The sequence below is a fragment of the Leptodactylus fuscus genome, chromosome 4 (genome assembly GCF_031893055.1).
Source record: "Leptodactylus fuscus isolate aLepFus1 chromosome 4, aLepFus1.hap2, whole genome shotgun sequence".
Taxonomy (NCBI): Eukaryota; Metazoa; Chordata; class Amphibia; order Anura; family Leptodactylidae; genus Leptodactylus; species Leptodactylus fuscus.
In genome coordinates, this window is record NC_134268.1 from 26,697,605 (window position 1) to 26,708,821 (window position 11,217).

General features: G+C 45.3%; 1 protein-coding gene across 1 annotated transcript in view; it reads right to left on the minus strand.

The window, feature by feature from the left end:
• LOC142200098 (fibrocystin-L-like) overlaps positions 1–8,227 on the minus strand; it is a 134,758-nt gene extending 126,531 nt beyond the window's left edge. Inside the window, exons 1-3 of the mRNA XM_075270162.1 lie at positions 8,179–8,227; positions 4,987–5,067; positions 1,862–2,003 (exon numbers count right to left, since the gene is read on the minus strand). Coding sequence (XP_075126263.1) covers positions 1,862–2,003; positions 4,987–5,067; positions 8,179–8,227 — 272 coding nt within the window. The remainder of the gene's footprint in view (positions 1–1,861; positions 2,004–4,986; positions 5,068–8,178) is intronic.
• Between the last annotated feature and the right edge of the window lie 2,990 nt (positions 8,228–11,217).

An 11,217-nucleotide genomic window follows, 5' to 3' on the forward strand; every position in this document is an offset into this window, starting at 1 on the left:
CCTTGGCCACTTTGTCTATATATTTGTGGAGCGATGGATAGAGGTGTTCAGGAGTGGCTACTCATCTGCCAAGACTTTCTCATTCCCCTTAAAAGACTTGGAAAGGTTGCCCAGGGTTCTGACCTGACTGAAGGTGCACACATTAAAGCTATCTCTTCCAAGAGACTATTGAGTATCCAGGCTATGTAGTGCTGAACGAAAGACCAAGTCAGGCAGTAATCTATGTCCAGAAACAGCATGGACTGCAGTTCCTTCCTGGGACACATCCGCTATCAACGGAGATTCATTAAGGTGACTGCACCCCTATATGCTTTGTTTGCTGGGTCCTCCCATGGGTAAATAATGTAAAGCGCAGTCTCCTGGAATAATGAAGCCAATCAGGCCTTAGGGAGCTAAAGAAGTTGTTGACCACTGCCACCATTCAGGCATACTCTGACTTCACAAAACCCATCATGCCACAGAAAGACAGAAGCTTGGAGGGACCAGCGGCTCTGCTGACAGAGATACAGAAGGGTCCGGAACAAGTGATGACTTACACTAGCCAAACACTGCAGGAGATTGAGAAGAACCAAAATAGCTACAGATCATTCAAGTTGGAGCAGCTGGTTGTAATTTGGGTGGTAACTGAAAAAAATTGCCAGAATTCTGACTCAAAGTGAGTTTCTCCAGTTGACTAACAAAAACTTGTTTGTCCATCTACACATGGCCAATCTAGGTGCTCTTGAGCAAGGAAGGTGAACCACCTTAGCAAGCTCACCTTCAAGCCACAATACCGACTAGTCCTGCAAACCTGTAGAGGACCCTAGGGGGCCCACAGACGAAGAAAAAGAAGATAACAAGACCCCAGACCAACAGACGTGAGCCTTGTAGAGGAATCTAGCACGAAGTGGCAAAGTCACCAACATCAAGACCAACTGGTTGCTGTTTTGAGAGAATGGATATAGAGCAAACATCCTCAATTATGTGAAGAATGGGAAACTCTGAACTCAGAGGGTAAGTGGTTGTGCCAGTACAAAGAGCAGCTGGCCATTCAGGGGTGGGTGGGGGTGGGGGGGGTCCTATGCTGAAGACTTCAGCTGCATAGCAAGATAAGGCCCACATGGCAGATAGTGATGTCTACCGATGGGGTAAAGGAAATTATAGATGCTGAGGCCTGGCTAGGGATTCAGCACAGGGGCACAAACATATCCAAGTGGATCGCCAACTCAGGCATACCGATATCATCATTATACAGTGACTGTATTTTGTAAGATAACAGGTCTGGGCTGCACAGAACACTTAGGTGAATACAGTGCAGTAACATTTAGTGACTTACAGGTGAGCAATAGGGATGGGTACAGTACATGGGCGAACTGGTTGCCTAGAATCTGGGCCCCCTGATACTGACAGTCAACCAGAAGCTGAAAGAACTACCTTAATAGGTAGGGGACTGAGTAATGATGTAGAATTGGAAGATTTGAAAAGTTGGGAAGAAATTGCAGAAGAAATTTCTTATGAGTTGGTCCAACAGTGTGTGTTTGAGGTGAAGCTAGAAAATGGGAGAGAACCCTCTTGAGTCAGATACAGGATTACCCCACAGCCCTATACCACTGGCTTCTATCATTGTTGTCAGCGAAGAAAAATTTATAATAAAGCAGTCGGTGTCAGAGCCTGTCCCTATTGCTGCACATCTTTGCAATTATTTGTTGTCTGAATCCCAATGTCACCCCCTCCTTACCTGCACTTATTGCGAGGCACAGGCTCACACAAATTTGGGTGGTAACACTAAGTAATGGGAGTTTTGGATACATTCACCAGTCATAAGATACAAAATGTCATTTTCGTTAAAGCAAATATTATTGTAGTTTAAGAGGTGGCGTACCTGGTGGTGCAGGTGATCTGTGTATCACTGAAATCTTGCTCTACATCACACGGGATTGAAAGGGTTGAGGAAACCATCTGGACGCTGTTCCCCACATAGTTACTTCCATCTCCATAATTGGATTGCTTAGAGCCTGCAAAACCTAAAAGAGTGGAGGAAGATAATCAGAGAGGCGACCCTACAAATCGTAATATATACTTTTTGCTGTGAACAGCGCTGTTTCGATCTGGTTGGATCTCATCAGCACAGCGTAGGGAAATTAGTTTGGCTAATTGAGAGACTATAGACCAGGATCAGGGACTAACAGAACTCCTTAAGGAGAGTGCCTATTCAGGCCACCTTTGCAGGTGTATGGAGACTTACAAGCTGTTTTCACTCCACTGGGAGTTTCTGGGGAATTTCCCTACGCTGTGCTGATGAGATCCAACAGATCGAGACCTGTATATATGGTGTGTAACACTATGTCACTCATAGTGTCACTAAACTAGTTTTGCTTTGGGCCACTTCTAAAATCTAAATCTTGTCTAAGTGATCTACCTGGTATCCAGACTTTATCCTCCATACAGACATCTCTACTTGGCTACAGGAAAACCATCTGGTCATTACTTCTTGAAGTGGTTCTAATGTTGGTGACAACTGACTAGGCCGGTGAGGGATTAGTATTTAGAAGCAAAGTCTAACTATTTCACAAAACGCATCCCAGAATTCTCCCCACCCTTCCCAAGAACAGGCCCCTAGTCTTAGAGGTCTCAGCATTCAGCTTACTGTCTATTAACTAGCAATAAAATGCTATGGTGGAAAAACTCCTTAAAGAGGACCTTTCAGGTCCTCAGGCACCTGTGGTTTTATATACCGCTGAATTCTGCACACTATCGGCTTTCCCATTATGTGCCCCTGGTGAAGAGCTATTGGTGCCGGTACTGTAGCTCTTCAGTGTCAGAAGGGCGTTTCTGACAGTCTGTGAGAAACACCCCTCCTGACAGTAGAGTCCATAGCGCTGTACTGTGAAGGAGCGTTCATTACCGCCCAACGATGATGCTGAGCAGTGAGTAATGCCCCCCTCCCTGACAGTACTTGTTCATAGACTAGGGAAGAGGGCATTCCTCTCCACATTCAGCATCATGGCTGGGCGTTAAAGAACGTCTCCTCTGACAGTACACTGCTATGGACTCTTCTGTCAGGAGGGGCGTTCCTCACAGACTGTCAGAGATGCCCTTCTGACACTGAAGAGCTTTGGTAAGGACACCGATAGCTCTTCTCCAGGGGCACATAACGGGAAAGCCGATAGTGTACTGAATTCAGTGCACTGTCGGCTTTCTAGCAGTGTATTACACCGCATGTGCCTGAGGACCTGAAAGGTTAAAGACTAGAGATGAGCGAACAGCGAAATGTTCAAAGTTCGATTCGAGTAGTCGCTCAATACTCGACTGTTCGATTGAACACCTATGGGGAATAAATACTCGTTTAGGGGGAAACCACTATTCGACTCAGGAGGGTCACCAAGTCCACTATGACACCCCAGGAAATGATGCCAACACCTCTGGAATGCAACTGGGACAGCAGGGGAAGCATGCCTGGGGGCATCTAACATGCCCAAGTCATTGTATTATGTCGGGATCTCTGTCTGCTTGAGATATGCGGGAGCTGACTTTTTCTCATAGGAATGCATTGACCAGCGTTGATTGGCCGAATACCATACAGAGAACAGCATTTGGCCAATCAACGCTGGTTCTGCCAGAGGCTCGTCTGTGAGGAGGCGGAGTCTAATATCAGACCACAATGGAGACTGCTGTGGACCAATCTTAGACTCCGCCTCCTCAGCAGAACCAGCGTTGATTGGCCAAATGCTGTACTCTGTATGGAATTCAGCCAATCAACGCTGGTCAATGCATTCCTATGCTGTGATGTAGCAGTGCTGGCCGTGCACTCAGCTTGGCTACACCAGAGATGCAACCGAGCTGAGCACACGGCCAGCACTGCTACACTGGAGATGTGAACCCTGCTGCACACTCAGCTCTGCTGCATCAGAGATGCGCTGAACCCTGCTGCACACTCAGCTCTGCTGCATCTCAGCAGTGCTGAGTGTGCAGCAGGGTTCAGTGCACACTCAGCTCTGCTTCATCTCCGGTGTAGCAGTGATGAGCGCACGGCCAGCACTGCTACAACTCGGCATAGGAATGCATTGACCAGCATTAATTGGCCAAATGCCATACAGAGTACAGCATTCAGACAATCAACGCTGGTTCTGCTAGAGGAGGCGGAGTCTAAGATTGGTCCACAGCAGTCCCCATTCTGGTCCGATATTAGACTCCACCTCCTCACAGACGAGCCTCCGGCAGAACCAGCGTTGATTGGCCGAATGCTGTACTTTGTATGGCATTTGGCCAATCAACGCTGGTCAATGCATTCCTATGCATTCCTATGGGAAAAAGTCAGCTCCCACATATCGCAAGCTGACAGGGATCCTGACCAGATAGAGCCCCAAAGAGCTGTGTGAGTGACATTCCCCCCTAAATAAAGGTAATCCCTAGCTATCCCTGCCAGTACATCTGTCCCTCTCTCACAGTCACATAGTTCACAGTCTCACATGACCCGGATATTAAATCCACCATTCGTATAAATTGGAGGTCACCTGAATTAGCCAGCCAATTACTTTTTCCGATTTTTTGTCTATGCCTCCGTTATCATAGTTCCTGTCCCACCTCCCCTGCGCAATTATTGGTGCAAAAAAAGAGTCAGGGGAGGTGGGAGGGGAATCAAATTTTTAGTGAGTTTGCCACCTGGTGTTTGAGTCGAATCGAACATCTCGAACAGCCTGATATCCGATCGAACATGTACTCGACCATACGCTGTTCGCTCATCTCTATTAAAGACCCACATTGTGGAAATGCAGCATTTCTCGTTGTAGATTTTGCTGCCTTTTTTTGAGCGAAGTCAGGAGTAGCTTGAAAAGGAATGGAAAATATAAAGGACGCTCTTAGACATTTCACTTCTGTTAAATCCACTCCTGACTTTGGCTCAAAAAACCACAGCAAAATCTGCAACAAAAAATGCTGCATTTCCACAACGTGCCTAAATTTTCTCGATATGGTTAATATAATTAGTAAAGTATACAATATACCCACCTTGACCTCGGATTGTAATTCTTGTTCCTCCATTCACACCACCGTAATAAGGATAAAAATTGTTTATGTAGATCTGACCATCTGCAAAAAGAAGTCAATAATATGGAAAAAAGTTGAAAAGCGGGCCAACATGTTTTCCTTTTTTTTTTATCACTCTGACCTGGAAAGAGATCGACTTTTTATGTTTTCACAATTTTATGCAATTATTGGTGGTGAAATTCAGCGGTAACGCTATAACAAAAGTCAATAAATATTTTCTTTCTCATAGTCAGCAAGGGGGCGATGGAATTTTTGTATAGTGTGTAATTAAAGGGGCTCTATCAGCAAAATCCTGCAGATAGAGCCCTACATATGCGTGCATAGCCTTTAAAAAGGCTATTCAGGCACTGTAAAAGTTAAATTAAACTACCCCCCCCCCCCCCCCCCCCGTTTTAAAATAATAACTTAAAAAAGAATGTTCTCTGCTTACGGAACGTGCACCCTGGGCGGGCATTCTGGGTGCGTCTTCATCTTCTTCCCCGCCTCTTCTTCCTCTGACGTCTTCGGGTCCCGTCCTCCTCCGGCGCTTGCTCACGGACACTGATAAAAAAAAAATAGCCCGGGCACATGCGCAGTAGCCGTAGTAGAAGCCGCGTGCTACTGCGCATGCGCCCGGGCTATTTTTTTTTTTTTTTATCAGTGTCCGCGAGCAAGCGCCGGAGGAGGACGGCACCCAAAGACGTCAGAGGAAGAAGAGGCGGGGAAGAAGAAGACGGCGCACCCTGAATGCCCGCCCAGGGTGCACGTTCCGTAAGTAGAGAACATTCTTTTTTAAGTTATTATTTTAAAACGGGGGGTAGTTTAATTTAACTTTTACAGTGCCTGAATAGCCTTTTTAAAGGCTATGCACGCATATGTAGGGCTCTATCTGCAGGATTTTGCTGATAGAGCCCCTTTAAAGGGGGTCTAGGGAAAATGGATATGGCATCAGGTCAGTGGCGTAACTAGGAATCGCGGGGCTCCGTGGCGAACTTTTGACATAGGTCCTGACCGACGCTGAAGACCCCGACCAACAAAACGCCTCCCCCTGCATTCCTGCGTACATTATTATGCCCCATAGTGGCCCCTGCACAAAGTATTATGCCCCATAGTGGCCCCTACACACAGTATTATGCCTCATAGTGGCCCCTGCACACAGTATTATGTCCCATAGTGGTCCCTGCACACAGTATTATGACCCATAGTGGCCCCTGCACACAGTATTATCCCCATAGTGGCCCCTGCACACAGTATTATGACCCATAGTGGCCCCTACTCACAGTATTATGCCCCACAGTGGCCCCTGCACACAGTATTATCCCCCATAATGGCCCCTGCACACAATATTATCCTCCATAGTGGCCCCTGCACACAGTATTATGCCCCATAATGGCCCCTGCACACAGTATTATGACCCATAGTGGCCCCTGCTCACAGTATTATGCCCCATAGTGGCCCCTGCACACAGTATTATGACCCATAGTGGCTCCTGCACACAGTATTATTCCCCATAGTGGCCCCTGCACACAGTATTATGACCCATAGTGGCCCCTGCTCACAGTATTATGCCCCATAGTGGCCCCTGCACACAGTATTATGACCCATAGTGGCTCCTGCACACAGTATTATGCCACATAGTGGCCCCTGCACACAGTATTATACTCTATAGTAGCCCCTGCACACAGTATTATGCCCCATAGTGGCCCCTGTACACAGTATTATGGCCCATAATGGCCTCTGCACACAGTATTATGGCCCATAATGGCCCCTGCACACAGTATTATGACCCATAATGCCTCACTGTGGACACCTATGAATAATTATTTTCAGACCACAGAGTATAATAATCAGAGACCAAGGGGGGATACGCAGGCCCCGGTCATGTGACATCAGGGACGTCACACAAATAGGCCCGAAGCCTTCCCGGAGAGATAAGTAACAGTGTTTTTTATGTTTCCTTACCTTTCTTGGGCCTCTGATCATTATACTTGGGGATCTGAAAAGTATATATAATAGTGCTTGTGGGGCCCGCAGCGTCACTTACCGATCTCAGCCCCTGCCAGGATCAGTAAGCAAATGGGGCCCATTACAGGCTGAAGTAACTCCAGCCGGTAACAGCCTATTAAAAAAAAAAATGTAGTGGTAGCGGCTGTCGCTGGGCTCCTAATTTTCCGGGCCCTACCGTAATTACCGCTGCTACCCTGGTAATTACGCCCCTGCATCAGATCCTGCACAAAGCTCAAGTTGGATCTGTCATGTGAATATGCTATTGTATGTAATTGCTCCATATAGATGTGCCCACCTTAACTAAGCTCAAATTTGGTTAAGGACTACAATTTTTAAATGAAAAGATTTCAATACATTATACCGGCAAATAAGCAAAAGCCCAGGCTGCAATTCACAAACCAACCACTGAGTGACCACATAGGGACACATACAGGATAGGTATCTCGTGACACAATATTGCAATATCATGTTGTTTTGAAAATCTATTTGTAACACACAAATCTGGACATGTGTAGGCTGGAGGAAAAGCAAGGAAGGATACATCTGCATTCTAGTTATAGGGCTGTAATGCTAGTAGCCATATAGGCCTTTTGTGCCATTTGGCTGTTCAGAGTGATGTAAAAGTAACCTGGACACATATATTGTAGTTAAAGGGGTTATATAGAGAAAGAACAGCTTTAATAGTGCACTGTTCAGCCATTCTTACACAAATAGGGCCCCCTTGTGTCTGATTATTAGACTTGCAGAATGTAGCAGGAAGCTGGAAGTTTCGGTGTTCAGCCATTCCTGCTGTTGCTTTTCCATAGTACAGTGTAGTTGGAGTCAGAGTTGGAGTGGTGGGATACTACCATCCCACCGCTGTGCTCTGAAAATCTAATGATCGGGTGTTGGGGTCCCCTAATCTGTATGAACATGTTTATCCAGAGCAGTGAGTGTACCGTGAAAAGTTTTGTCTCTCCACATAACCCCTTTAAGAATCCCATTATTCCCCACCAATGCATAGGGCAGCATATACATATCCTTATGAATACAAGATCCTGCTGACAATGCTTTAACTTAAGAAATTAATAATATGCACGACCAGCTTTGTAAAATGGAGCGATTCTGTTTTTTTCAAAAACACAAAAAGTAACATTAATGTATTCTGGAGTACTTAAAGTTACTTACATGTGATATGAATGGATGCACAAAGGAGGAGAATTACCCACAGAAACATGGTGGCAGCAGTGAGTGCCTGCCCCTAGCCGGGCTGCAGATAAAACAAATGGGAAACCGTCAGCATTACATGTAATATAATTCATCATTTAGAGGCTAAATACATGTTCAGCATCATTCCAAAAAACATCAGTAAGGTCGGGGCCCCACTTGATGTAAACGCCGCAGTTTGGCCGCAGTTTTACAGTCACTGAAAAATCCCATCCACACATTGCAGAAAGATACGCTCAGCGGATAAGCTGCGATTTCCAAAACCGATGCAATTTTGGAAATTGCAACATGTCAATTATACGTACGGAAGTGCCGACAGTTTGAAGAATCATGATGCATTTCTGTTACGTGGGGCATTAGTCTGAAGGGTTATAATCTAACTTTATCTTCTCTGGAAACCCATTAGTCCCTTACCAATCCATGTATGCATGCCTCGAATGGGGTTGAGCTGTAGCATGACTATGTGAACAATGGGCATAATGTAATTTTCTGAGAAGAGGAAGTGCAGCTCAGTATCATAGTCTTGAGTAACCCCCTATATAAGCACCATCAATAATAGAAAAAGACGACCAGTCATCAAAGGCCCCAGCAAAATCTGCAACCGATCCTGTTGTGCACACAAGTTCCATCCCCTAATCTTTGCAACATAGGTACTATGAGAATCCTGTTCTTTATAAAGACCTTGTCCCCTAGGAACATAAAAATGCCAAATTTCTTAAATACAAAACCGGAGACCTGACCTCTCATGTTCTTCTTTCTCCAACCATAATCACTAACAAAGTGATATAGCCGCACAGCCAGAAAATACTCCTACCCATTTCTTTTTTTCCATTTCCAGTCACAACCTCCCCAAACATATACAGGACTACTTCTATTCCAAATAGATTTTCGTACTATAGAGTCTATTGTCTTCAAGAAAGGGACCCACAATGGACTATTTTGCAGAACGTATAACCATATAGGAATCATAGCAATGGTGGAAGACTAGATTATACCTTGATTTTATTTCTATCCCTCTGTGTATTGGTTCAAATATTTCATTGTATCTCAAAATCTTGAGATTAAGCCACAGGAGTGATGCATATTTCACAATATTTTATTCTATCCACATGAGCTAAATCCTAAATCATTTGCTTGCCCCCTCAATTTGAAAGAGACAATATGGCTGAATTGGGCAGGTTAATCTCCACCCCAGAATATTCATTGTGCGTCTTAACAATGCCTATAATCTTTTTGATAGACCCCAGAATATTCTCTAGAAAGATTAAGACTAGAGATGAGCGAACACTGTTCGGATCAGCCGATCCGAACAGCACGCACCCATAGAAATGAATGGAAGCACCTGTGACGCGGACTTTGCCGGCGGCCGGCCGGCGTCACAGGTGCTTCCATTCATTTCTATGGGTGCGTGCTGTTCGGATCGGCTGATCCGAATAGTGTTCGCTCATCTCTATTTAAGACATATTCTGAATATAACAGCAGCCTGTCTGTCAGGGCGGACCGAGGCCTCCGCTGTGCCGCTTTTCCCAGCCCACTCTGTGTCCAGGGCCGGAATGGCACTTCCGGTCCTTCATGGTGGAGGGCTGGAACCTTTGCTTGACTCTGCAGGGGGACCGGTCTCCCTCTAGTGATGGGACCTGTGTTTTCTGTGTCGGGGGGGGGGGGGGGGGTGTCAACGGTGGGCCAGAGGCTATTTAGGCCTCATTCTGGCCCTGGCCCACCGCTGGTTATTCTTTTCTTCACGGAATCAGCTCCACAGTGTTCTCCTGCCTCCTGTCCCTTGTACTCCTGATTGCCCCCTTGTATGTGTATGACCCCAGCTTTCTTTACAGACAACCTCTTCTTGATTCTCCTGAACCAGCTTACTGACTACTCTGTACGACTTCTCTCCATGCTGATCTTCTCTCCTGAACTTCAGCCACTGAAGGTTAGTGTCTGGGTTTTTCTGGGTCCTCTTAACTTGGGGTTCGCTGGGTGTGCGGCTTTCTCTGGACCGCTGCAGTTTCCAGGTCCCAGATTTTACTAAGTCCAACTCCACCATCAGGAGCTCTGACGAAGAACTCTGGGGCCTGGTCCCGCTCCAATTAGGAGAGCGTAGTATATTCAGGTCTGTTTTTACCTCGGTGCCTGGGGATTCTAGTTACCCAAGACTTACAGTGATTATTATTGCATCAGGTTCCTAACACTGTCTTTCAGAGCCCCAACTCTAACCTGGAAAGATCTCCCCTCTCTGGAAGGTTCTATGCAATAGGTTCAATCATTGAGGCAAACAACAGAGGGGATCTATCTGGTTCCCCTTCGAACAAATAGGGGATGGTTCTTCTTATAAATTAACTCTTGCTTTAGAACCACAATAAAGAAGTTTAGCCCAACTATTAGATTGCTTTCCAAAGCCAAAGAATTTCCCAGATACACAGGCCTTGACCAAATCTCATGAGGCCACAACCAGATTCAGAAAGTTATTCTTATCTCCATGAAACCTCAGAAGCAAACAAATGTTGACCACCAAGATTTTTGCTGAAACTTTATGGTCTGCATTCATCAAGTAGATCGATACAGATACAATAAAACTTAATGTCTCACTTATCGAAGGAGGGGAAAGCCATGTATTCCCAACATTACATGATCAATTAAATATATCCAGTAATAGAGGATAAAGAATTCTTCTATATTGCAAAACTATATCACAAGAAATCCCCACAAACCTGGAAGAGTTATTACTTGGACAAATGCCTGTAGTGTAAGGGTCCATTCACACTGAGTAAACGTGCGCTCATTTTGGCAAAATACATGTGTAAAGAATACACGTGTAAAAATAAGACTCCCATTGACTTCAGTGACGTTTTTTTTACACATGTAAACTGCTTACAAATGTAGAATACTGCCATATTCTTAAGATATTAATCAAGGTCTTCTTAATATTCTACAAAAATAAACCAAATATCCCTCCTTAAAGAATACAAAAAAAACCAACTATGTCTGTCTACTGTCTCTTCTATC